Source organism: Pelecanus crispus, chromosome 5 (genome assembly GCF_030463565.1).
Source record: "Pelecanus crispus isolate bPelCri1 chromosome 5, bPelCri1.pri, whole genome shotgun sequence".
NCBI lineage: Eukaryota > Metazoa > Chordata > Aves > Pelecaniformes > Pelecanidae > Pelecanus > Pelecanus crispus.
The window spans coordinates 24,654,806-24,682,737 of record NC_134647.1 but is presented as its reverse complement, the minus strand read 5'-3'; the positions used below and the strand labels follow the sequence as shown (position 1 = coordinate 24,682,737).

Here is a 27,932-nt window from a genome sequence, read left to right as displayed (position 1 = left end):
GAGGGTGGCATTGCTGTCAGACATGGCCAATTGCTAGAAAATGATCAGTGGCAGCAGGTTAGAAAGAGCAAAACTGCAGTAGCAAATATTTTCTTTAAAAAGTAAACAATGTCCAAAAACACCTATCCCTGTTTCACACCGATGTCAGTGAGAAAGCAGGTTTTCATGGGGCGTTAGCTCAGCCGTGGCAGCGCTGGGGGAGGCGCAAACAGGCGCTCTCCCCTCGCAGCTGAACAGGAACTGGGTTTGCTTTCCCTAGCATTTCATGGAAATAATCAACCAGCAGCAACGACACCCGTCAACCCCAGCCCTAAAACCCACCGCTCCTGGGAGCATGGCAGTGTTTTGTCTGCTGGCATTGCATCACTGAGATCCAGGTGTAGATGGGGAGGCAAGAGGGGCCACTGGCACCCCCCCTGCTACAGGCAGGTCTCAGCAGCATCAGCGCAGGATGACCAGGTCCCACGGTCACCCCATCCCACCCCGTCAGTCTGACCAGATTCCCCCCAGCACAGAGGTACAGCGCACTGTGGCGGCAGTCGGACAGGTGGAATCCCTGGCAGCCACGTTGCCCAGCGAAACAGGGTTAGATGGCCACCCCATCCCTCCTCTCTGACCATTACGTCTGTTTATTTTCCTGATAAGCGCAGTGCAGGCACAACATTTCGGTATGTGCTCTGAAATCAATACGAGGCCAAAGCAACAACTAGAAATGTTACAAGAGAGAGATTACAGCGCTGCCCAAATCAATCATTGAGCTGTGTGAAATTCCTACCCAGGCCATAAAAAGCGACCTCTGCAGCTCCGCTGCCCCAGGACGGATTGGCAGTCTACTCATGTCACAAAGGGTTAGGGTTAGGAACCGCCTGGGGTTCTTTATGATTTTGGGGCCCCTTGGACTGTTCAGTGGGCTGTCACCTCTGTGACAGACATCCTTCTGTGAATTTGCCAAGGCTCCATGGGAAAAGGAAGGGCTTGTGTGAGGGGCTGAGCTGGGAGATGGGTTGTTCTGCCATTTCATCCTCTCCCCACCCAAGCAGATGAGCAGCTACAAAAGCTCTCTGAGCAGCTCTCCCCCTTTCAGAAATGCCTCTGGCTCTGTCGAGCAAGCTGCAGATGGGCAGCCCCCTTGAGCCCTGGCTGCATGTGAACAAAAGCGGTCTGTGTTTGCAGGACTGGGCAATGTTTTTGCTCCAGGGAGTCTCACATTCACATGCTGCCCGCTATGCTTAGGAGCAGAGTTTCACAGGTGCTGGAACCACCAGCTGGCTTGCAGCACAGCAGCGCACACGCCTCCGACCTGCAAGACACAGGGAGCACGCACCTTGAGAGCGCAGTTGCTCGGCCCCTTCCCCATGCAGCACTGCGCCAGACTGCTGGGCTGGCTCTTGGTCCCTCTGCGGAGCGGGTCCCCAGGACACTTGCCTCTTACAACCAGTCCCTCTGATGGTAGCGGCAGGTAACCCAGTGCTGCTGGGGAAATTTGTGTACTTTGGAAGCCAATATCCACCAGGGTCAGACCCAGCTGTGGGACACCTTGCTGAGCTAAAGGAGAATGATTGCTAACCTCAGTGTTAAGTGCCTGCTGCCCATTCTCCTGTTTTCTTTTTTTTTCTTTAAAGACATCCTTAGGTATATGGGAAAGACAAAAAAAAAAAAGCTTAAAAAAATTGAACCACACATTTTGTTGGCAGAAAAAAGAAAGAAGTCTTAGCATCATTTTTGCTCATGCCATGAGAACATCAGCTGTGGGGGGAAGCCTGTAAAGTTTCAGAAAACCAAGGACCGTAATGCTGAGGTTAACCTGCTCTTCCTGTCTGTGCTGAGCACCACTTCCTCCCTCTCTCCCAACCCGCCAGCTGGGTTAAGAACTAACGGCTGGAGAGAGGTGCTGCTGTTCACCCTGAAACCTTTCTGCCAATGTCTGGCATCCAGAGGGAGCTGGGCAACTCTTGTGATTCCCATAAGATCCAGAGCAAAATGTTGCCGAACAAACAGATTCTGTGTAAACTCTGGCAGTCAGAGTCTTCCACTTTAATTAAAAAAAAAAAAGAAAAGAAAATTTGTATCTGATTTTGTAAACATTCTCCCCATTGGACACAAATACTCACTTTGAGTGAGTTCTGAACTTGCCTTCACAAGTTCTCCGCTATTTTTCCTCATCCATTCCAGCAGCCATCCCAGAGCTGGCTTCTTATAATGCAGAGCATTTTAAACTGTGGAAAAGGAAAATGCAGGTACCATTGGGGATTAAGGAAACAGCAACATCAGCGCACGGCGATACGAAGACCAACAGAAAGGAGAGCCAGGAAAACAAGGGGCAGCTCTACAGCAGTGACATTTTGTGCCACTTGTAGAGTCAGCCACGGAGGGAGGGCGTAGCACTGCCGAGGATGTGTGTATGGATGGAGGGCAGTGTGTCCAGCTCCTAGTGTGCTGATGTAGACATACTGGTACTTAAATATGATTGGCTTTAACAGACTTGTAAGAAAACCCTAAGAAAATGAAGCATGGCTCCTTTCCAGAGAGCAGACATTTGCTGAGGTGTAGTTGCCCAAGACTGTGTCATTTTCCACGTTGCTGTGCGTGGTCTTCTAGCTGCATGTTGGTAAAACATGGAAATAAATTGCTCGGCTTTGGTGAAAATGTAAGCATATTTTGACTTATAATGAATTATTACCAAGATAGGGAGTAGCCACATTAAGAGTGATAAAAATGAGATGGAAAACTAGATCTCGCTGAGACTTTCCTTTTTTTGACAAGTTCACTAACTGTTGCTTTAACCAGCAATGCTGGTGCAGCAAGAGGTTTTCTAATCAGTCACTACTGCATGATTGTTTAATTTTAATAGGCATGATCAATACCATCCACTCCTTTAAATGCTAATGAACACGTTAATACAACAGATGTGGACAGACAGTATGTTGCAGATTAAAATTAGGCACAGTATTAAATTGCTTACAAACAGCAGAGGAATCCTGCTGGACATCTTGACAATCAACCACAGGCAGCTGATAAATCTTGAATTGCCACCACCAGTCCACAGTGTCTGCTGGGTAGGGCCTTGTTTTCAGGCTTGTACAACTACACTGCCATCCTCATCACCCTGGAGGAGAAATGTACCCTTCCAGACTCTTGCAGTGTCTTTCTAGGATTTGTGCAGACCCAACTGTGAAACAAGATCTTGCTTCCTGAGATGCATATCCAAATTTTAATAACACAAGCACATTTCTAGCAAGTGCTTTCAGGTGAGGTTACTATCAGCTGGTATCCTCCAGCCCATTTGGGTCATGGCAAGAAATGTTAGGGAAGGATCCCCAAACCAAGACAAAATGCCAGTCTCCTGCTAAGTTACGACAGAGAAACATCCAGTAGTGGATTGTCCACGTCCCCCAAATTAGTTGTCAGATTCAGTAAACCAGGGCCAGAAGCTGGATTACTAACTAGCTTTCAACCAGTTTGAAGCCACAAGAAAGCAGCAAGCTTTGTTATCACAGAGCTTCACGTGCAGCTCCATTCCCTTCTAGATAAAGCTTCTTACTATTTTTTCTGCTCTTAACTGTTGTCGGAGGAAAAGGTGCTTAAATGACAAAGATCCAATTCTTGACACCCGGTATCAGTTGCATCCTGCTCTGTTGGTTTTAGTGGACCGTGTCCTGAATTAATGAAATGTGAGTCCCAGTTCACTCTGGTAGGTATTGGGAAACCCACCATGGGGCTTAGCCCTCATTGGAGCTGGTGGGAATCACAGGGAGGAGAGCTGCATGTACCCCCAAGAGTGGCCTTTGTGTGGAGCAGGGAATTTATATGTCCTTTTGAATGTCCAGTGACGGGGGTCATCGGGGTGGTGATGTGCCAGCACCTCCTCCAGCATTGCTCACAACTGCGTGGCAGCGAGCACCGCTTGGCATGGATGGTATGTAGCAACTTGTTCAAAGGCATCTCTAATTTACAGTTTCTTGGCTTTCAGAGGGTACCATGCATTGCCTTGGGTTCAGCTTCCTTTATCTGTTTCTTCCTTTTTATTTTCCCCTCTTGCATCTTGGGAAGCCCTAACTTTGGTTGTTTTTTTTTTTTTCTAATTGTGTGAAATCAACTTGGAGTGAAAAGGCCATGAAGAAACTTGCTGAGTCTACAGCTGTGTCTTTGTTCTCGGTGGAGCTAAAGACCACATTAGTCACAAACTTTGCTGACCTTGTCTTTACTACCTGAAGACTAAAAGACAAAAGCGACACAAGTCTGGCCACATTTAAAAATTCAATTAAAAAATGCCTGCTGCCCAGGGATAAACATTATCGTAGACCTCAGTGGGGTTAGATGTAACTATGATAAAGGCAATGCCTTTTTCTCCCTCTACTTTTACTTTTTTCCCAGAAAGAATAAAGCCTAGTTTTTGTTTCTCCTCCTGATTATGACAACTATGTATGCAACAGAGTGTGCTCAGTGGTGTTGGGTAGCTGGTGTCAGGGCTTTTAGTAAAGAGCGAGGTGAGAAATTCCTGAGAGGAGACGGCAAGCTGGAAGTGGAGAAGTGAAGCTACTAGTAGACCTGAAGAAAAATCTCCCTGCTTTCCTGTTTTTTCAGGCTATGCTGGTCTGATAAAAATACTACCTCTTCTGATAGCCCTGGCAGAGGCAGATTGAACAAGGGGTGAGGAGACCCTGCTCAGAGCCAGACTCAGCATCTGGAGACATAAGCGAGGCGAGGGGAGATGTAGCAGCGCAACTCCTTCCCTAAGGATGAAACGGAGAGCCTTTTATTATGGCACCCAGCTGTGCCTTACTGATTTTATTATTGAAATATTAAGCAAATCAGTGCGCATTCAGTCAACCGAGAACACGAGCAGCCAAAGGGAGAGGAGAAAACCACATGAAATCCCCCGGCGCTGACCGTGACAGGAGGAGAGGCAGGCGGCTCTCCCCTTCCGCTGGCAGGCCCCAGGCCACCAGCGAGGGAGGCGGCATCCCGGCTTCAGTGCAGCGAATTAAATAGGAGCGGGCGTACCTTCTCTAGGTTGAACGTTTTGTTAAATAAAGGGGCAAATTCCTCCCTCAGAACGTCCTCCGGCCCCGCCAGCTCCCCCTGGCTCTCTCCTTCCCCGGCTTGCCGGCCATCTGCCTGTGGGACTTCTTTGCATGCTGCACCTTTATCCACCCCCCGTCGCCGAGTCTGCTCTCCCCTTCGCCCCTCCTGGGCTCGCTCTCGCCCTGCAGGGGCATGCCCGGGATGGCCTTGGGCTGGGGAGGGCTGCGGGGGTACCTGTGGTGCTGGGAGGCCGGGGGGGCCGCTGGCGAGGAAGTCCTGCAGGCTCTTCCCGAGTGCCGCGGCGGCACCGGGGAGCTGGTCCCGCTGTGCCGCCCGTCCGAGGAGCTGCGGGAGTTACCGCTGTGCGAGGCGTTTCTGCCTTTGCCGGCAGACCTGTCCCTCTCCGAAGGGGTGTCGGAGGCCGTGCTGGAGGTGCTGCTGCCTTTTGAGTTCAGGTGCAGATTCGAGAGGTTTCTTACTAAACTGTGTGAGAGGGGAGAGGAGTTTCTGGAGTGGCTGATGGACGTGAACTGGTAATTGACGGGACCGCGCGTCCTCCTCACGGCAGCGGCATAGGAGTCCTGGCTGCGAAGGTAGGGCAGGTAGTGGGTGACGGTGGTCGGGCTGTGGGGGTGGCCGTGCTGGAGAGAAATGGCTTTCGCTATTTGGTGCATCCGCAGCGTCTGCATCCACTGGCTGTCGATGCCTGGCGGAGAAATGGAAACGGAGTCAGCTTTCTGTGAATTGATGGAAACCGCTCTCTGGTTTACTGAAGGTGTGAAGTTAGGTACCAGGGTTTCTCTCTGAAGAACCTCAACATATCTCAGACCACCCTTTCACTCCCAACATTGCAGCAAATAGTCCTAGGTTTGAGTATGTTCAACATTATGAACATAATGTTGCAGTTTTAAAACAGCAAGGGACACGAATATTTCTGGTGCCATTGCAGATTATGGAGCTTAGACTAGAAGATACTTACTGAACCATCCATTTGGCTGTTCAGTTGGGTTCCCACTCCCAAGTGCCTCCCAGTGTTTTTAACCCAACCTGGTTTTAAACATTTCCTGTCATGCTCTTGGCAGCCTCAGCAGATTTTGCCACCTTTCATTGCAAAAGAGCCTGGAGACCTCCAGAGTAGGCATGGGGCGGGCACCCCAAGGTGCTGGCACCACTGCAGCGTTGCCCTCCACCTGTGTCTCTCCCAGCCGGCACGGTCACGCCGTTGGCAGCCGACCGCACAGACGGAGGTGGTGCAGACTGCAGTGCAAATCCCTGCTGCGGCAGCCAAACTCACCTCTTCTCCCTACGTTTTCTCTTCAAACTGCTACACACCACAACAACCAGACCCACTTCAATTGTTATTATTACTACAGATTCAGAAGTCAATCCACTTTGCCCGCTCCAGATACTGAGTCTAAGTCCCAGCTATACCACTCTGTCCAGCTTCACGCAGAAGATCAGCTTTGTATGTGGAAAAGCTGGTGAGGCAGCAGGCTTCAGCCAGGATAGCCCAGACAGTGCTTGACTGCGAGCAACTCGGGGTATTCCAGTTCCCTCACACCTACTGTCACAGCCCCGGGATCGTAACTAAAGTTGTAGCTCCCAGAGATCAGACTGAAGCGCTTTTGAAAGTCAGTCCTGTGGTTTGCATGAAAGCCTGTAGCAAATACAATAGTTGTAAATTTTCTATTTGAACTGCGAGGGCTGCCTGGTTTGCTATTGTATGGGTAGAGCAGAGACCAGGAATTCCTCTTATCTGAGGCCACAGCTCTGGCCAAAAGCCCCTAGGGAGCAGCTTAAATAATTTTGCTCTAGAGAGATTTGAATGATTTGTCCTTAAAAATTGCTAATATCATTCCAACAGGAAAGCATAACCCTGCCAGCTTGAAGCAGCATAAATGTGACCGAAATGTTATCTTCAACAGAGGACCCTAGCTCCTCTCTCGCCTTTTGCTGGTTTTCCAGGAAAAGAATCCCTACACCATGGGCCCTCTGCCTCTCACTGCAACGCTGCATTGGCTGTGAGGAGTTTTGTGGGAGCTGGGTAGCGGCTCTGTCCTTGTTGGGATTGCTCCTGTTAAGATGTAATGGATGGTCTCTTCCATTCCTCCTTTCCCCAGACTTTGCTTGAATCCCAAGAGATTTAAATCACTTCAATTTAATGTCAAATATGTCAAAAGGAAACTGTCTTTCCTGTCGAAGTGCGAGTGTGACACCACCACATGTGTGGTGGTGTCCCAGCTCTGGCTGCACTGGGAGATGAGCCTCCTTTCACGGAAAGACAGATGGGAATTGCCTTCTCTGCTTCTTAACCTCCTTGAAAGTCGCAGTTTCAAAACAAACATGCATGCTGAAATGCACTTGCTAGACACCATCTCCTCTGCCGTTCCCCTGTGCCCTCCTACCAAGGCTGTGGATGTAAAAGACAGACCTCAGAAACCTGGAAGCAGCAGGCTCAGGACTGGAGTTTGGATCTTCATTTGTTATCAACTCTCAGGTGGCCACCACATGCCCTGTGGGACCAGTGCCGAAGCTGTCCTGAATGAGGGGCTCCCTTCAGCACCCTCAGGTTGTTCAGTCCCTGCTCCTTACGACCAGCCATGGTCGCCAGCCTAGGGACCAGCTGCCCAGCAGGGACCTCCCAGTGTGCCCTGTGCGGCTGCCTCTCGCCTCTCGTGGGCTGGGGGGCTTCTCCCTCGTACAGTCTCTGAGCCACCAACTCTGTACACTGAATGAAATGCTTTATGTGGCAGCCCACAGAGGCAGTACCCTCACTGCTGGTTATTTTAGCCTCTGAAGGTATTACCTTCAGTAATTTCTAAGGTATTACCCTTACCTTTTGCTTGGATTTGGTGGTGTTTTAAACCTAGGGTAGGTGGTCTGGTAAAGAAGACAGGTCAGAAGGTTTGCTAGAGCTGAGGCACAGCTTTCATGTTGGCTGGTAACCCACCTCCTCTGAACTGTGCCTATTCACTTGGGTGCTGACAATGCATTAGTACCTTCGTGTAACTCCTCCATGTGCCAAAGGGACAGATAAGCTCTCCCACCGTTCACGGCAAAAAAAATGAAAGCAGAAGGATCTGAGCTCTATGTCTGCTGTTGATGTGCAGCTGCAAGCGACTATAGTAGACGAAAGATTTGTAGCTAATTGCCATGGACTGCTTCCAGCATGCTTTCTATAGGACCATACAAGTCATCCCCCTTAAATCACATTGTGATATAGAACATGTTACTACCCAAGGTTTAGCCTTTAAGCTAAGTCAGACATGCCAGGGTGCTCCTGCATGCATCTATGAAGACACCACAGGGACCACAATGCCATCTGACGCTGCAAGATGTGCTCTGTTGTTGGAACAGAGTCATGGCATTGACTTTTTGCTGTTCTCCCTGTATATGCCTTGCCCATGTCAGCAATAAAGTTCGCATGTACTGACTTACTTGAGTCGGATCTGCTTCGTGAATTCCCCTCCGAGTTGGGGAGCGAGGTCTGTATCATGAGCTGTACTGTCTCGACCTCATCCTGTGCTTTCACCTTGCTCCAGCAGATAGCTTGGATGTGCCTGGTGGTTTTGGGAGCTCTAACATCACTCTGCTCAGGAAGGACACAACATGCATGAGGACAAAATGCACATGAGGATATAACAACACACAACCCACTAAGCTCTGAGGGAACTTCCACTAGTGCCTGGGCGGCTGCAGCATTTTCAATATAGAGTTTGTTTTGCAAAGCCACTTAGCCAGTTCTCAAGTATTTTTAGACTCTAGATAATTTTGGCTGGTATTTTGTGATTATGCTAAAAATGTGGTAGTGAATAACTATTTCAATTCATGTACCATGTAGAGGAAAGATCTGAAGGCCTTCCTCTACAAACACAAAAATAGATTTTCCTAGTTGTATTAAAATAAGCGTCAAATGGGCAGTGCTTTCTGCTAAAAGAGGTAGGACTAAGCAGGTATTCTTGCAGGGGGACCCTCCACAAAACTTTCCTGGAGTATCAAGCTCTTCAATTTGCTGTTAAGGGCCTATGACTCCTGTGAGAAGCTTCAGGCTGAAAGAAAACTATTGTTCTTCACTTTTGAGACAGGCAAGCAAGGTCCAGGATTTCCCCCTCTCTCCTTCACTGCTTGAATCCTTGCTCAGGACAGAGCTGGAATCTCATTATTAGTCTCCTTGTGATGCACTGCATTGGTCTTTATAAAAACACTTTTGTAAGTAACTGCAAACTCTTTTTACAAAGGCTAATTTCTATCACATTCAATTGTCTTCCAGGTTTTATTTTGTCTTATTTTACTCTTGACTTCTCATTTTCTTTCTTCTCCTGTTGCTCCTCTGGTCTCCTAATTAGTACTTCATTGAAAAGGTAAAAAACAGGCTCTTTGAGTACTGCACACCACATTGACCATTACACTTCAAGCAAAAGGAGTTTTCGTCCTTGAGAAAATGAGCCGTCCCAGGCAGTCTGAGGACACTGTCTCTGTAAACCTCATTCAGCTTTTGCTCTGAACTTTAGATTTTACAATTAATTACAGGCTGCTGAGACTGAATTATAGGATATAACAAAGCCAGAGGATGTTATTTCCACACCTCCCATGTAGGTTTTATCTTGGGTAAACAATTTTTTTATTTGTTTCTTAGAGCTTACCTCATACGTAACAACACATTCTACTGACTGGTGTTCTTCTATCCCCACAATCCATTTCTCCATTACAAACGGTGGCTGAAAAAAACATGGTGGTAGTTTTATAAGGTGCTGTTCATCTCCTGACTTGCTTCTGAAACACCCCAAAGATATTTTCAACATCTGCCTTTTTTTCATCTGTTTCCATATTGTTAACATCAATACTTTTCTTAAAATCTTAGGAGACAAAACAATATATTTTGGAATTATTTACTTCCTGGTTTACAAAAGGGAACAGAGAAGAGATTTCTATAAATAACAGACAGTAGGTAAGACAACATGGAATTTTTTCCTGGGGGCATAAACCTTTTTCATTCTTGTGCATGTACAGGGTTTTTTTCTGCTAGATTTACAGAGACCAGCAAGAGCAAATATCTAGAGATTCTCAGAGATATTCCCTGACAGATGTAAAAATGTTGAAGTATGTGCAAAGTTAATGTTATTTTATCTAGTTATTAGTTTATTTAACTTCAAGCCTTCTTTTTTTTAAGGAAAAAATTAAAATGTCCAAGATGAAAATTAAACAGAAAACTATTTTACAAAATAATAATAATAATAATAATAATAATAATAATAATAATAATAATAATAATAATAATAATAATAATAATGATGCAACTGCTGTTCCAGAAATCACTAACTATAAAAATAGTATTAGCATGAATGAAATATGAGAATCCTTTTTGGCAAATACTCGTATTTTCACATTTTCCTTAAAATTCTGACTGTTGAGAATCTGATTTTCAGTTTTTCCTTTAGAAAAAAATAACCAAAGGTTCCCCCAAAATTTTCCCCAAAAAATTCACAGTTAAAAGCATTCAGGAGTTTGGGGGTTTTTATCAGTGCACATTAGAGCAGCATTCTAATAGGTAATCAAGCTGTATATTTTTTCATTTAGAAATTAATTTTGTTAGCTATTATCAAGTGGAGCATATTAATAAAAGCAAACAATTAAAATAACAGCAAACAGAATGCCCTCTGCATTAACAAAGCTTCCGTTGCTTACGGTAAAAGCAGTCTAAATGCTGGCTGGTAGGTATTTACAGGCAGGTTCTGAAATGAGGTAAAATGCCCAGTGACACTGAATTGCAGATGTTCAGTGCTGTACTGTCTGTTGATGAGTTTTAGTCTTTGTGACCCATTGTTGCATGAAAGAGGGAGTTTTAGAACCATGTAAAAGTTCTAAAACCACGTCAAAAAAAAAAAAAAAAAAGAGAGGGGAAAAAAACCCCAGACAAATCACATGAAGTTTCAAACTGGAACATTTAAATCACTTTCTTCTCTTGAAAAGGAAAGTAATTTTTTGAACATTCTTTTCTTTAAAAGGGGTAATAAATTCAGAGGACATAACATGGAATTAAAACAAGAAAATATAAATTAGTTCCTTCCCTTATTTTTCTATTGTTAACATTATTGTCAGCTTAAAAGAGAACCAAAATACCTAACTCCTATTATGATACAAACCTGTTTAAAATGTGCATTTTATTTAAAAGCTGTCAAGAGATTGAGCTTCCGCAAGCACAAAAGTCGACTGCTGAGGTATTTTAATGTCTTTGTTTGAGATCTGTGAATTTGTGAAAGCTTTAAGGCTGTAAATACCTTTGTCATCTTTAAAATCTCTACATCAGGTAGGTTAGTGTTGAATGTCACATCTTTTATGTAGGTTATTGCAATTTCATCCCCGTCCATCTCCATGTACATTTTCCACTTACAATCCTATGAATTATAAAAGAAGAATGCTGGACTGTTAGAACACACAAAAAAAAAAAAAACCCAAAATGAAACCAAACTGAAAGCCAAAACAACCCAAAACCTAATCCTCAATATATGGGGGGGAAAAAATAACCCAATGAGAAAGATAAGGAACATATACGTATTTTAGGATATGCATGTTTTCCGGTAAAAGTGTTCATCACGGAAAACCCTCGGGTTCTCTTGTTCGTTCTCCTCTTAGCTCACCCTGAGAGACAGTCGCCACGTTGACAGGTCTGGATGTCTTCAGAGGTGGGGATCCCCTGAAGGGCCCCAGGAGGACAGAGGCGTCACCCACCTGGACGGAGAGCCCGTTCGAGCGGGCGGCGCGGGAGCTCCGCACGCCCGCGTGGCGGTGGAGGCACAGGGCAGCGGCCGGAGCTGTCGCTCGGGCTCACAGCCAGTGCTGGCAGCCCGCCCCAAGGACATACTCCCGCCGAACCCGGGAACAAATGACCAGAGGGGTCTGTGAAACGCCTTTAAGACAGTCGCTCAAATAATGGACGAGAGGATGAGCCGGTTATTACAGCCTAATTATTTCAGATACTGAGTGCCCAGTGAGGCACTGAGCATACTCAACTTCTGCTCACCTCCAATTGCACTATTAATTATAAGCAAGCTCAGCTTAAAAAATAATCATAGTGAGTCTAATAAACCAAAGCAATGAAAGGTATCCTTAAATAATCCCATGAGCTGAACATGGGGCCAAGACCCACCACTGCACAGGTGTGAGCCGGCAGAAGCTGACGGCTCTGGCAGCATCCTGCACGACATTCCACATGGGCTGAGCGCTGGGACCGGGGGTCGTGCCCGGGGCCAGGGAGGCTCCCACTGGGGACCAGAGAGTGCCTGTCCACGGTGCAAACCAGCCAACACTTGCTGGTGTGCCCAGCAGGTGCTTTGGGGATTAGATACTGTCCGGCGCACCGAGCTTCTCCAAAAATCAGTCCCCTGAGGGGCAACAGGGGCTGTACGTTTTCCATTTACGATCCCATGAATTATAAAAAAAGAATGCTGGACAACAGGGACAACTCTGCAGTGAAGCAGAGCGTCTCCATCTCCATGCGGGCAGGAGGGGACCTGCCCTTCACAGAGACAGGAGCTCCTCCAGACATGCCGGGAGTTCAGGAGGGTCTGCGTCCGCCGCGCACCGCTGGCCAGGCAGGTGCGGTCTCAGCATTTGCAGGAGGCAGTCTTCTCAATTCTGTTCAGAAAATGCAAAAACTTTCAATGGGGACACAGATGGCCGCTTAGGGCCAAGGGCTTGCGTAAGCAGTTATTTGCACACACAAACGTACAGCAGCCTAAAAAGTATCCGTTCGCACATGCCATTATCTGCTAGTGTTTGCACGTGCATCTCTCATAAATGTAACGTAGGAGCTCAGCCCTCAGAAGTCTCAAAGCTTTCAATCAGGCATTGAATTGGCAATTCCAAGATAAAAGAAAACTGGAGTATAATCATTTCCGAACCACAACAACAAATTATGCTTATGAAAGCATTTGGCCCTCTGTGTCCATCTGTCCCCATTGAAAGCTTCAGCATTTTATGAGCAGAGTGGACATGTGAGTTGGTTTTCACATCGCCCTGGTGCAAGTCTGAGCAATGGGAACCACAGTCCAGCGGTCAGGGCACCGGACTGAGACTCGGAGGCGCTGAGTTCAGTTTCCAGTTCTGCCATTGGTTTCCTGTGCAACCTGATAAGGCACTGACGTTGCCTTGTGCCTCTGTTTCCTAATCATGGAGTGTATCTCTTTGCCCGTCCTTTTTCTGTCTTGCTTTTTTGGGCTGTGAGCTAACCCGGGGTTACGCCTGTCTCTTCCCAGGTAGGTACAGCGCGACGCACTGGCCCTGATGTTGGCTGAGGACCGTACGTGCTATGTAACTGAACATCAGCAGCAAAGCAAGTTGTCTTTGACTCCTCCTCGCCTGTCAAACTGTGCTCCTCTCCCTGCCCACACCATCCTTGTTGCCAGACTTTTTTGCAGGACTTCCTAAATTCATGCTACCTGGATTTCCTATTGCAGATTGAACCTGAGGTTAGAGACAAGATGCTTGATGATATTTATAAGTTTTACAAAAACACCTGAGCCAAGGAGAGAACAAAACATTGACAGAAAATACTGTCTTCCAGTTAATTCAGAGCATCTCCTGCCATGAGACCAGTGCCAAGCGCCCGAGCGCCACACCTTGTGCCAGTGATCCCGTGCCTTCACGACTCAGGATTTTGCGCCGTTCACTCACATCTCCCTACAGACCAGATCTGACAAACGTGAGCTCGTTTTAATAAACAACATGAATCAAACTACCATCTCTAAAGAAAAGGCTGACAAGCTGTGTAAATCCAGGGTCTGGCAGGCGGTGGGCACCTGCCAGTGCCCGGCCCCTCGCCGGATCCGCTGCAGACGCAGGAGCCCTCTCCGTGCGGTAACAAATCAGGCTGCCCCACGCAGCTGTGGATGCATGAGCCCTGCACAAACACCGCCTTCCCTGGCTCCGAACTGCAGCTTCAGAGAAAGAAATACGCTCTCCCGTCCTTCAAATCCAGCCCCCAAACCTTCGGTCCTCCTTGGAGTCCTCTCCAGCCACACCGCACAGACACCAAAAGGGCAAATTACCACACTAAGCGTACCCTCTCTGGTGACTCAAAAATACGTGTCTCGTTTTATTTGGAAAGGTTTTCATTTTGCGTTATTGTAAAATCATCAGTGGAAAAGGGGGAAGAGAGAAAGAGAGAAAGACAGGGAAATAAAGAGAGGAGAGAAAGGGAAGGAGAAGCTGGGAGAAGAAGAGAAAAGATAGAAAAGACAGAAAGAAAGAGAGAAGGAAGGAAGGAGAAAAGACAGCAGCTAGGTGACTTTTGAATCCAGGCACCTGGGAAATATCTAAGATAAGTAGGTGGCTACTTGTCTTACAAAGTAAGACATTTCGTTCAACCACACGGTAAATAATGCGAGATTCGTGTGCTGCAGAAAGAGACATATTTCCCTGTTTTCCAATTGAGTTCTAGGTTCTTATTTAGCAATGAATAGAAGAGAGATGCTCGGCCACTTAAGCAAAAATTTGGCTAGAATAATCAAGTATACGTATTTCAATTCCTTGATGAATTGGAACCATAAGATTTCTTCGATCGAGACTACATTTAGTACCAGACGTATGCGGGAAAATAATTTGGAAATGGCTTGTTCAAAATGTCTGTTGATAAATACACTTACACAAGTCTTTCAGAGAGATTTCCCTGGACACCTTGCAATTCAAGCATTAAAATACTCCCCAGTATTTACCTGCTCGATTTTGATTTAAATAAAGAATTACAGCCTTTTGTTTTTCTAAAAAAATCTGAGAGGCACAACCAGCAAAACTTTGTGTGAAAAATATTTCCTAATAACACTTTGACAAAGCAAATAAATCAGCACCCTCTGCAAATGATTGTAGAAAAGCAAAGCGAATCACACACGTATTTTGAGCCACTTCTCAGCTTCAAAACAGAAAATAAGAACGCTTTAAAAATTAAGTCTCCAGCTTACTGTGGTGAGAATACTCCTTTAACCCCCTATGTGCTAACGTCTGCAACAAAAACCAAAAGGGAAATGAAAAAGATCAGGCACAGGCTTTAAACAACAAACACGTCTCCTGCAACAGCAGCTTAAAACTCTTGCTGGGGAGACACCTCATTTTTCAAGGAGGCCCAAATCCATGATTCGTTTTAAAATCAGTGGTTGCAATAAACTTTGGGGTTTTTTAAGATTGAAGAAAAAATGGAAACAGCATTGTAGCAGGCAACTGGATATTAGAAGAAAAGTAAGATGTAACGCAAGATGAAACAAATACGAAAAAAATGTTGGTCATGCTGGTACTAAAAGTAGTAGCATGTTGATGATTTAGGTCCCCAGAAGCTCCTTTACATTCTTAGCTATTATCTATCTCAGCTGCTGAAACCTGCTGTTTTAAAGGCATTAGAGTTGAACATCTAGTGACAGCACTTGGGTTATTTATCATTATGTATCACCCTGCTACACTGTATTTTATTATTCTGGATTTAAAGGAAGATAACACAATTATGGTTAATTTGCTTCTCTTCTTTATATATATAGTGTCATGACCCACCACGGCTTTGTCCCATGAGATATTTTTAACCAAAAAGAAATCCACAAGAAACTCTCCCTAAAAATTCCATTAATAACCTCTTGTAGCGTGTATAGGTTGCAGGGTCTGGAACTAAGAATGTTTTAATCTCTTCAGCAAAACAATGTCTCATAATGATGTACAGGACTATTGCTGCACTGATGAAGAATCATACATAATTCAGCACCTTTCACTTGGCACCACTGTGATATCCTCATTAGCAGTGGCTCACAGTGGCTGTCAGATGGTGTCCATGCGAATGCAGGCATTATATTGTCTTTGAGATGTGCAGCTGCTTCCATGACACTGCCAGTATATAAAAACATGACGCCAGTTTGTTTTATTTAGTGCTAAACCTTCCAGTTTGTAAAAACAAGGCTGACACAGAGCCTGACATGAGGCAGTGAAAATAATTAGCTCTCATTTTCTCAGCCTCCTATTTCCTTCTCCCCGCTGTGTTCTCTTTCCACTAAACCACCACATGTCAGTCGAAATGGGAGGCAATTAGTGGGCTCATTTCAGTCCCCACAACTGTGCTGAAAAGAAAGTATTTATGATGGCACAATGAACAGCTGAAAGATTAAATAACATTTGCCTTTTGAAAAGAAAATGACTTCTAGCTAAATGGGCAATTTTTGATTATTCTCAAACAAGCTTAGAGTAGTTGGTTTTTAAAATACAAGAAAGGAAAATGAGTCATTTTTAGGTGAAAGAATCAAATAAAACTTGACACAGTAATGCAAATAACTGATGTTTTATTGCAAAATATGTAAATGTGTTATACCCTTAACAATGGCTGGTGTCTCAGGTCAGGGCAGGCTGTTGCCAGCCAGGCTCCAGCGAGAGAAGGTGGCTCCACCGCCGGTTTTGTTTCAGCTGTGCAGGCAGAAAAAAACAGGGGCGGAGGGGAGGCCTTCCGAGAGAGATGGTCTTAAAACGTACAGAAACAAAGCAAGCGAAAGATTTATTTATGTTATCAGTTGCCTGGGTGCCTCCTCCGAAAGCCAGAGCCCTTACTCCTCTGCAAGGCGACAGGCACTGGCTGGCTGGAGTTTCACCCGGAGAAGCGCGAGGCCTTTTTAACACCTACGCAGACCACCCAGCGGTACCAAAAATATCTGTCCCCTGACAGCGCCTTTCTTTAACATCCAGCGCTGTGGAGCTCTGTGCCGCCACGGAGGGGAACATAACGGTAAACAGCGGGCACCGCTACGTGCTGGGGGCTGGTGCCCCGAGAAGAGCGGGCTGCAGCAGCTGAGATGGAGAGCTCTGCGATAACAGCGGTCCTGAGCCTTGCCTTGCCTTACCAGAAGCTGCCCTTGCCATGTGATCAGAAGCAAAAGGGGATTGCTGCGGTCGCAGGCATCATCACGCACACGAGCAGCCTGCCTGCGACAGCGGGACTGTGAAGGTGGACGCATGAAAAACACGAGTCCCTTCCCTGAGGGCTGCACGGGTGCCTTCCACCGCTGTCTGAGCCAGCCCCGTCCTCCAGCAGCGTTTCCCGCGGACCGCTTGTGGGAGCAGCGCGCTGGAGCCGGGCAGGCACCACGTCCCCGCCGACGGTGGGGCGGCGCGCGGAGGCTACAGCTCGCACACGGGGGCTTGCGGCCCTGCGGGATGTCGGCCGCGGGGACGAGGGTGCGCAGGAGCTCGGGAAAGGCACGGCAGGGGCACTGGACGTGTCCTGCGCGTGCTGGGGACAGAGGTTCCTCTTCCAGGCTTTTGTCTGGAGAGGACGTGTGCCAAGCCTACAGACCACTGGGAACCTGTCTGTCCTTCTGCAGACGTATCCGTGACGGAGGCTGTACGCGTGAGAGAGAACGCGTGGAAGGCAGCAAGTTAATTCAGAGTGGCCAAGGTATAAAAATAAAGTTTGAGATTGAAAAGTCTAGAAAGTCAAGTGAGCAAACTGCCTAGCTGAGAAGTCTATATGCCTCTTCAGGATTATGGAATCAGTTCTGATGGGAATCCCTGGCTCAGCACTGCCTATGTAAGGATTTTAAAAGGCCTTGGCTTGAGTTTGACCTCAGTTACACATGGATGCTACAGCTGGAGCAATCCCCGTGGAGGTGATGGAGTTATACCAGCTCCACCTTGTGTAAAAACAATACATGGCCCAGAAAAGCCTCTTCGAAAGAAGACAGAAGGAGCTCAGACCACCTGCACTAAACTTCTAACACCCTACCACTCATCCACCTCCTTGGTGGACTACATTAACCAGTTCTTAATGGTGCTGGTTATATTTAAATGTGGCTGTGGTTTTATTTTACAGCTTAGGTAATTTTTTTTTTTCCTTCACAAAGTATTTACCCCTTTACTAACTACTTATTAGAATAGGAGCAAATCTATGAAAATGGCACACCAACACAGCTACTCTGATTCTTGCATTAACTATTAGCTTTTAGTGGTGAAAGCATTGTGCATTGAGATGTAATTAAAGAGAGAGGCTTTAGAAGATGAGGTTTTGAGATCAGATTAAATAACCCCACGTTAGAAAGTCAAGGTACTTGCAAGTATCTTGCAAAGGAAGGGCCAGATAAAACCAATTCCTCTGCCAGCTTTACTTGCTGAAGTGGGTTACACCACCTACAGAGCACGGGGAATATGTACAACTGAAAAACTACAAAACTGGAATTTTAAATTTTAGACCTCGGCCCTTCCTTTATTTTTTGCCACATCTGTAATGTGAGGAGTACCTTACATGGCTAATTAAACTGGTGATGCTATATCATGTCTGTCTGAACTAGGAATTCTTTTAAAGAAAGTAAAGAAAGGTTTTATGAGTGTTGATGCAGTGGGAGGGTGGAGAGGAAGAAGCAGCATAAAGAGTCTCAAGCACTTGTGAAACTGCATTCAGTTACAACAACTATTTCAGTATTGTTTTGTCCAGTACTGCCTGTGCTTTGCCAGCCTGGGTTTGTCCACATGAAGAGTTGGTCACAATGTCTCTCTAAAGTAGCCTTAATATTATATTCACTTTTGCAGTACACATTTAAATAATAGCATTAAAATATATCCCAGTTTGGATATTCAAGGCTAGAAAATAGTTCATACAGTTAGCAGATGGTTTTGAAGAGGCTCTGCTCCTTACCTTGTCAAGTGGAGGGAGAGGTAACTGGGGAAAAATAAGGCAAAATGGTGGGCCAACTTCAAGGCTTTGTGTTTGCATGTAGGTCAGATTGTGCCACCCTCAGTAAAAAATGAAAATATTCAAAGGCATGGTGAAATCTGCCCTTTTGAGGACCAAAACTAAAGAACGCATCAACAGGAGACAAAAAGACTGTGAACCATCCTTCTTAAGGGGTTGGGTGATTCATCAGTGCGGAGCTGACACAGCTCAGACACCTTTCCCTGATTGGGAAATTTTAATGAGCCACCTAGGATGAGAAAGCCATTGAAAATTCCCTCTGCAGTTCTGCGAATCAGCTCAAGCCACAATTGCCAGGGTTTGTTTTTTTTACCCTCTTTGGTATCTTGGAGTTAATTGGTGTGTCCCCCCTTTTTTTTTAATTTGTGGAAAAAACTCATATAAAATGTCTAAATCTATCACCTTTCAGCTCAGTGGGAATTGTGTACAGAAAGGTCATTAAAAGGAAGTGAATGGAAGTAACCACATAACTCGAACAACAAGAGTTGGAAAAGAAACCTCTAAAAACCAGGTTAGCTTTGCAGCGCTCACTCCTGATGCATTCGGAGAGCGCAAAGGTCAACTGAGCTTTCATCACCTCCAAAGATGCAGCTAAAAAGGGAAGGAAACCGTAATGAAATGACTGCGTCTGTCAGCTGGTGGAAACCAACATAATCCCACTAGAAGATGCAGTTTAAATTGGGTAACAAATCTGAGGCTGGTAGAGTTGCATACTGGGAAGTCAACGTTTCATTCAGGGTACAGACAAGGCTGAACATTCAAATGCCATCCTGAAGTATATTCATCAGGAATGCTAAAAGGCACCGCCATTCCTAAGACCCTTAAGTTTCTGCCTGCTTATGGAGAAGGTGCACTGGCTGTGCTGACGGGGCTTGGTGCAGCACTGGGGAGAGGACACCTGTGCCCCAAGGAACCGTCTTCACACCTGAGACGGTGCTGTGCTCTCACCAGGCAAATGCATCTGAATTAACCTGCACCCCTCAAATGGTTTCTGGGTCCGGGACCAGCTCATCTGATACTTTTACGCCCTATAGCATTGCGTTATGTCACGCTGCACACCGAGGCTGCGCCCACACCAGAGCTTTAGTTTGCATCAGGAGCGTGCTTTTGTTCCACATGTCCGTCCTGTCCCATGCTTTGGCGGAGTCACATCCGAGCGCATGGACGGGCTTGCTTCCAGATGCAACTACACCAGAGGACGTACTACAACTAATGGGAACTCGGCCCAGGAGACCAGCGCAGAGCCAACCTGGAGTAAAACCTCCCAGCGTGACCTGTTCCCCTGTAGAGAGCCCTTCCTGCTGCACTGCACCAGCTCCCAGCTGAGCCTAATAACCTCCCTTGATGTACACAGTCTACACATCACCCAGGGAACACACGTTCTCAACTCGTAACCCAGATTTGAGCTTATTGCCTCTTTTTCCTCATGGCTAAAGCAGGAGAAATGCTTCTTAGCTAGGCAGCCGGTTATAGAGACTGATTAGGGTAAAGTTCCTTTGAGAAATTCATTTTTAAAGTGATATAGGCCAGCTTTTTAGCTATAAAGATGGTGGAAGGTACAATCCCAAGTGCTTCTGCTGACCCAGTTTTACAGGAACAGGCAACACTCTTTTACAAAAATGGGACAGTAAAAGTTTAAACCCTTCGATCCTGGTTTACCCAGTATCTCCAATTCATTTTGGAACAAATCTGGATGGCAGCAGTAGTTGGCTTAAAGCAGCCTCTAGGGGAGCTAGAAGATTGTATCCAGGGATTTTCAAAGAAGCAAGATAGCCAGATTTTCTATATTGTATGTCCCACAGCAGTGTTTGTTAGTGTTGTGTTTAAGGCAAATTACCTTGCTCACGTTAGTCCTAGCATCCTGCCCGAAAGCTCAGTCGATGTACTCCTTCCAGTCCACTTCTTAAAACTGGCTTAGCTGTAACATCTTTAAAGGCAGGTATGAGTTAATAAGCAGATCTCAGACAGAAGTTTCCAGCCCAGACAAACTCGGGTGACAAACTGCACATTCCCTGGAACAGCATCAGGGACACGGGCGCTGCGGCGGGCGGATGCCAGGGCAGGCATGCCTGGCACGCGCCCGTGGCTATGAAGGGAACGGCTTCCTTAGGAAGGGGCCTGACAGCACACAGAACGGAGAGGACCAATTAGGAGGTCATGGGGAAGGCAGGACCGAAAGAAAAAAGGGTTCTCAGTTGGCACATCAGAAACCTGCAATGGTTAAGCTGGCACTATTGAACTAGCCCTGTCCTCTCATAACAATTCAGCTTCTGTCCTGTAGACTTTGGCACACTGTCTCATTTGCAAATTTTGCCATCACAGCTAAAATACATACTTGTCCTCAAACTTAGTAGGCGTTAGTGCAACCTGAATTTCTCTCCAACACTCAGAGGTCTATTTACTCCTTCTCTTGCTTTCTCCTGGGGGAGGTTGCCCACCTCCCTGCACTACAGCTCACAACCCATATTGGAAATGGAAGGGAGATACAAGCTATTTCATGGACTTTTAGTTCCTTGTAGAGTTGCACATGGGAGAGAAAGATGCACACCTACAAAAAAGCAGCTGTACAGCATCATAAGCTACATGCATTCAAGAATACTGAGACAGTCTAAGTAATTCACATAGTGATAAAGAGATTTTCATGGGAAAAAAGTGCTTAGGATAAAAGAAACAAACAAAAAAAGGAAATCTCCAGACAAAAAGCAAAAAGCTTTTTCAAACTGATGAAATGATTTCAGTACGAGTCCAAGTTCCTACTAAGTACAAACCTAAATGCTTTCTCTGCAAGCACCACCAAGTACCAAAATCAAGAGACTTTTGCAAACAATATGCCCTGAAAGCAAAGCAGCCAGATAACACAAGATGAAAGTCAGCCACCCACAAGTTTAGGGTGGACACACAATGCAGATTTGTCAAATAGAAAAGGAAACAAATCCTGCTGTCACAACCCCTGATCTAACTCAGAAATGCTTTGCACACCATTTCCACGTATATGATTAATTCTAAAACCGTTGAACTCGGAGTCCATGGCAGGCTGGATAAAGAAAACAAAAAGCATGGGACAAACCTCACTCTTGAGAAAAGACAACGTAGTGGAAATGCTTTGCTGGAACATCTGGAGTTGTCAATGCTCCCGTTACACAGGGCGTAACGAGAGATCCTTGAAACAGCTCGGCTCGGAGCTGAGGTTTGATTAGGATGTGGCACGCTGGTAATTGCCTTTCGCCAGCCGCTGCACAGTAGTTTTGCCATCTGTAATGTGCTGTACCTACCCCTCCTTCCCCAGTACCGTGAGTGAACACAGTCACCACCAGGACCAGTCCCATCCTCCCCAACCAGCAGCCATGCATACCATGTATTTTCCAAACTCCTCTTGGTTGCATAAAAAGACACCACCTTTCTGCTGAGACAAAAGTAATAGTCTGTCCACTAACATCAGGTGTATGGCACTGCTCAACTCTGAATGGGGTTTTTTGCATAAATGGATTGTTATTTCACACCCATTGGGATAAAAGGAACAAAGCGAAAGCCCGAATTACAAAAATTACCATTAAAAAATTGTTCACGAGGAAACAAAAGCTTTCAGTGAAAGCTGTCTGTGCCACTCTTTTCTTCCTCGCCTGCTCTGGGGTGCGGTTCCCCATCACCGATGCAGCCCCATTTGCCACCTTGACATTTGGTCAGCGTTTCCCAAACCAAGAGGATTCTCACAGCAAATTGTTGTTTTGTGTCCAGAAGATACTGGAACCTCTGGGTAGTGACTGTTAACCAAACCAACCGATCTAGTGCTCCCAGCTTACCTTTGGACCACTTCCTGGCTTCAAGTGGTAACCAAAAACGAGTTCAAGATTCACTACTTTCTCTGTGTTTTCTTCAGCTCCACCTGCAGAATCCTGCCAAAAAAAGGCAAGGTGAGACTTCACGCCTACCACAGCCCCCTGGGAGACAGGAGCAAAGCCTCTGGTGGCAGAAAGGATTTGCCTTTCAGATGCTACGAGTCTGGCAGGCAGCAGGAAGGAGCCATCACTCTGCCCCCATCACGCTGCTCCAAGAGGGGCCAGGGCTTCTGCGTGGGTTGACGGAACGCAGTGGATTGCACCTGGGAGATGCTGCACGATTTCTGCTCCTGGCTGAGCCACTCCGGCACAGCACGGTGCTGCTGCGAGCATCATGGCAGCCACTGCTATTGGAATTGCAGCCGGCATGGCACGGCAGTGAAACCCTGACTTTCATTTTCCCCTTCAGGGAACAGAGCTTCGCTGTATGTAAATTCACTGTAAGTAGATTTCACTCTATAGCTGTGCAATAAATTATGACTCAAAAAGCTACTTCAGGCTTTGGGGTCTAGAATTGCTTGATTAGCTCACTGAATTAAATCAGGCAAATATCAGCTCTGGCAACCCCAAGGTTCCTAAACACTCTCTCGCTTTTGCATGGCTCTTGTTACTGATATCAGAAAACCAACAGGTTAACACAAGGGTGACCAGACATTACAAATCACCCTTCTCTCCTGTAACATTAACAAACTGAGGAGTGATGGGTTCATTCTGGGCCAAGGGTCTGCCGTTCTTCGGTGACACCAGTTCGGAGGAATGGCTCTTAAGAGTAATTTCTGATTAATGACAGCAAAGGAATCGCAACCAGTAGTCTTTTAATTTAATACCACCGGTTCCACGATAAAATTTCAGAGCCTCCTTGAAAACAACTTTTATTATCCTGTTACTTGTTCTGATGTGACCCAGCGCTGCTGTTGACCCTCCGCATTTGTCACAACCCTCTGCAGCAACTGCTGCTTCGCCCTCCCGCGAACGGTAGGAAAGTTGAGACACGAGAACAGTAAAATATTCATACCAACACAACAAGCACTTCTTATATAAACGATGAGACTTGCCTTAATTAATGGTGGAAAATGAAACAGATTTAGGTAGTCATGGGTTAACTTCTCAATAGCAGTCTAGAAAAAAAATCAACAAGATCAGATGAGAGTTATTCAGTATCTCATACTGCAAATACCAGCATGAAAACCAGTGTAACTCCATGTGCACTGTTTTCCACTGTGGATACATTAGGGCATGTGAGAAGAGTTTAAAATACAGCCCTGTTCTGGAAACTGTCGTGGTAGATCGGCCCCATTTCGCATTCAGAATCAGATCTGCTTAATCAGAGAAAGAGATGTTTGGGGGGTTGTTTTGGTTGTTTTTGTTTACGCTCAATCAACCCCCCGAAGCTGAAATCTTTCATTTTGGGCATTATTGACTTTATTAAGTTTCAATAATTTTCTGTGTGGGAAATGTAAATTAAATATATCAGTAATGGTGTGTGGCACAGAAAAAATGGCTGATGAGCAAATGGGGAATAAATCTGTGTGCCTTATGAAGCTAAATTTGCAGGACTAGCAATTAGGATACAAGTATCTCTTTACTGATAAACTGTGGTATAAAATTGTTGAGACTCAACAGAATTATAGATGCTGCTTTTAGAGAAATCCTTTTCCAAAGCTGACTGCCAGGAAACTGAACTCTTTCCTGTAGCTACAGTATTAACACTATCACTGCTGTTGTGATCAAGTTTTCCAGACCGTGATTTTCTTAACTCATTACAAACATTAGATATTTAAAATACCATGAAACAAAGCTTGAAGAGCAAAGCAACCTAGCCGTCAACCAACTTTAAAGTTGTCTAACAGAGTTTTGTTAGTCAAAGTGTATTTTAAGCTATAGGTGAGATGTGAAAGTTGAGAAGTTCAGAGATTTCAGTTCAAATAACTGTTTTCGTATCTGCTTCTCCCTCAGCTAAAAAGAAAGCTTCGGGAACTCTCTCTGAAGATATCCAAAGCTTTCTGCCGGGAGAATGGCCCTCCTAGGCGAATCGTTAGCAGTACTGACACTCCAGCCCACAAGAAAACCAAGAACTGCAGAGGAGTATAAAAACCTCAGCACATTTCCATGCCTCATAAAATGCTCAGGATGCTTTGGGTTCTAGATCCATATGAACCTGTAACTCTGGGGGTTTTTTATACCAAATGTGTTCTCTATTTAGCTTTATAACTTTTTTTGTTGTTAATACTACTGAAAACCCATAGACGACTTCTTAATATTCACACTATAACCTACTGCAACATTCAACATATGCTGTTAAATACCTTTAAATGGATGATGTGTCCTCTGGAAACAATTCCCATGTCCTTTAAATCCTCTTCTTCTAGAAGAAGCAATCGTTTCCCAGTGATATGATGCTCCTTAAACAAGCTAGCATATACACTCATTTCACCAGAAGCATCGCCTTAAGATAAGAGAGGTTATTCAGAAATCCATAGGGTGCTTTACTGGAGGGAGAAAAAGATGAGCAAATGTATGTATAATCATAAACATCAATATGAAGGTACATACGAATAGCTTTTACCTTTTCTAGTAAGTTGTTGCATCCAGAAAAACTGCAAAAAAGAGGAATCAGTCTTGAAGTTCACATTATCAAAATTTTATATTACAGTTATTTGGAGTTCACAAGTAATCATTCTTTTTTAAAACATTTTTTTTTTATTTTAAAATATTTCTAACTTTGGGTTAAAGGACTCAAGATTCACAATGTAAGTGATTACTTCTATTTAGCTTTTTAAAACTGTCTTCTATTTTGCAGCCACCTTCCTCAGTTTATCATTACAAAGAACAACAGAAATGACCAAAGCATCTGTCACATGCTAAAAGGGCTGAAGTTAAGGAGCCAGGGCTATTATGGCTTTTGCACTGGCTTTCCAGACAGTTCTTCAGTAAATGTTAGCTAAACAACCCCACAACACACACGGATGGTGCAGATGGGACATTAAAATCACTATGACACATCACTATGCTAGAGATAAATCATTGATGTTTCTTGTTTAGTCTTTTAATGGAATAAAAAGGTTAAAAAGACTCAATGTCATTATTTTATGAGATTCCACACCCCTTAAAAAAAACCCTTAACTTTCTTGCAGTTAATTGCCATCCTGGTGGCATACAGTGGGATAAAACCTTTGAATCCATTTGGTCCTGTCCGGGACAGGTCTTGGGGTGCTTGGGGCACATTCCTTAAATGATCACTCAGGAATGGCCTCCTGGCTGCTGACAGCTCCTAGCATCAATTATTTTCTGGACATTGGAGAATGTGGCTGTTTTATGAAGGTCACTCGAGTCCTTAATTTACTCATAGTCATTTTAAAGCCTTTCTGGGACACAAGCTTCACCAAACAAATAGCAGTAAAATCTCACCTAGATGTTCTGATCTGGCTTTCCCTCCCTCCGTACCCACTGTAATTTGTTAGAGAGCTCCAGGAGCGCAACGCTGGCCCCATTAACACAAAATACTCACCACGTCTTCTTCAGTCCATGCACAAATATCAAAGGAGGGCAGCAACTGTGTGAGAGATACGAATTGAAAAGAAAACCGTCTGACCATTTTTCTCCCCTCCACCCAAATTTTACTCTGGTGGCTGATTTTATTTGGTTCCTTTTCCCCTGCAAAGGGCAGGACTTTAGGCTGCGACTCTCATACTGATACACTAAACCCTTGGATTCACGCCGACCACGGGCTGGCTCCAACAGCACGGTGGCAGTGCTAAATCAATCCCATCACTTTATGTTGATAAAATTATCAGCAAATCTCGAATAGAAACAATTTAGGAAGCAAAAGTAAACCATCTGATGGCAAGGGACTCTCTAGCTGCCTCTCCTCTCGGCTCTGACACTATGGGAAGGCTTTTGCTTTTGCTATGGCTTTGGTAGCACCCGATTTCTGCAATGAAAACAACGCTGTGATTACAACTCTCCCCTGAATGATGGGTATTTTCTGCAAAAGGAAGGAAAACTGTCACTAGACAGCAGTGAAAGCAGAATTTGGAGTCAGGCCACTGTGGCTAGCCTTGCTGTACAGACAAGTCTCTTTTGGTTTCTGCCAACGCTTCGTAACCACTCCCATGAGGCTGGGGGAGTGCAGCACTTCCCAGCCTCCTCCAATGCAGCCCACATGGGGCACACTTTGCTGTACGCAAGATAGCATTAGCTCTTGAAGCACAAGGAAACCACAGAGGATGCACAGGAGAATAGTTGCATTAAGTGAAATTCCGGGATGATTTGAAAACTGACACAGGAGAAGATGTCACTGTAATACCGATAGCCATTTTACTCATTCCAGCACATGGTATTCCAAACTTCACCTTCTTGGCATTTTCATCCAGCTAAGGGTTAACGTTAATTGGTATGTATGTATTTGGACTGTCAGTGTCTCCCAAAGGCTCAATACCATGATGCAGTTGCAAACTTACTTGATGTACATAACATCGACTTGCAAGAGACTCAGCTCGGTTACCCACCAGCCCTGAAGGCTTTGTTACCTCCTCCAGAGAGCCCTGCCACCCACAAGCTCTCCAGCCCCCACCCACAGGCCAAGCATGCCCCCCCAGCAGGCACTTACCCCTACCTGCCTCCAGCTGAACACTGAGTCCAGGGCAGAGTTGCCCATTATGTGCCTGAGCACTTCTCTGGCTCTCCAGGCACGAGACCAGGGTCTAGTGTAATCTGCCCACAACTTTCAGCCATCGCTGTGAAACACTCTTTGCAGCATCCACATGAAACTCCCACTGAAGGACTTGTGACTGCCTGACACCCCTGGACTTCTGCCTCTATGTCTATGACTTTTTGCTGCCCACCCCACTTTGAGGACTCTTCAGATCCTCCTCCTCCTCCTCCACCAGTGTCTCAGCCAAACCTTGCTGGGCACAAACCATCCATGAGACCAGCTGAAGCCACCTCTGTGAGGAGGACCTAGCGGACTCTCAAACCCATCCCTTTGCCCACTGTTTCCCCAAAGGGGACAGAGCCAAAGGCATCAGGGTGAAGTGGCAGAAGGGAAGATGTGTCTGCCAGAGAAAAAGAGACCTTCCTGACTTTTTCCTCTACTACACCATGCTTCCAGCCAATTTTCTCAACCTACCTGCTGGTAGTCAGGCATTCCCTACGCTAACAGCTACCCGCAGCCTGGGCAGGATGCTGTGGGGCAAAAGTAGGGCTGGGGACAACACCTGAGCACAAGGGAGGACAAGTGGCAACCATAAACATCCTTAGGAAGGCAGTGGGTCGTGCCTTTTGTAGGTACTTATAGTCAAACCACCTGGTGCTGCGGGAGGAGGCTGGTGCAATAATTTGTACAACTGAATCATTTACTGCAGAAG

At 45.6% G+C, this 27,932-nt stretch overlaps 1 protein-coding gene across 1 annotated transcript in view; it reads right to left on the bottom strand.

Annotated features, from left to right (window-relative positions):
• Positions 1-5,051: 5,051 nt before the first annotated feature.
• MAP3K20 (mitogen-activated protein kinase kinase kinase 20) overlaps positions 5,052-27,932 on the bottom strand; it is a 91,774-nt gene continuing 68,893 nt past the window's right edge. Inside the window, exons 12-20 of the mRNA XM_075710588.1 lie at positions 26,075-26,119; positions 25,133-25,163; positions 24,873-25,012; positions 23,622-23,684; positions 22,531-22,623; positions 11,304-11,420; positions 9,669-9,743; positions 8,464-8,614; positions 5,052-5,731 (exon numbers count right to left, since the gene is read on the bottom strand). Of these exons, the coding sequence (XP_075566703.1) occupies positions 5,052-5,731; positions 8,464-8,614; positions 9,669-9,743; positions 11,304-11,420; positions 22,531-22,623; positions 23,622-23,684; positions 24,873-25,012; positions 25,133-25,163; positions 26,075-26,119 (1,395 nt within the window). The remainder of the gene's footprint in view (positions 5,732-8,463; positions 8,615-9,668; positions 9,744-11,303; positions 11,421-22,530; positions 22,624-23,621; positions 23,685-24,872; positions 25,013-25,132; positions 25,164-26,074; positions 26,120-27,932) is intronic.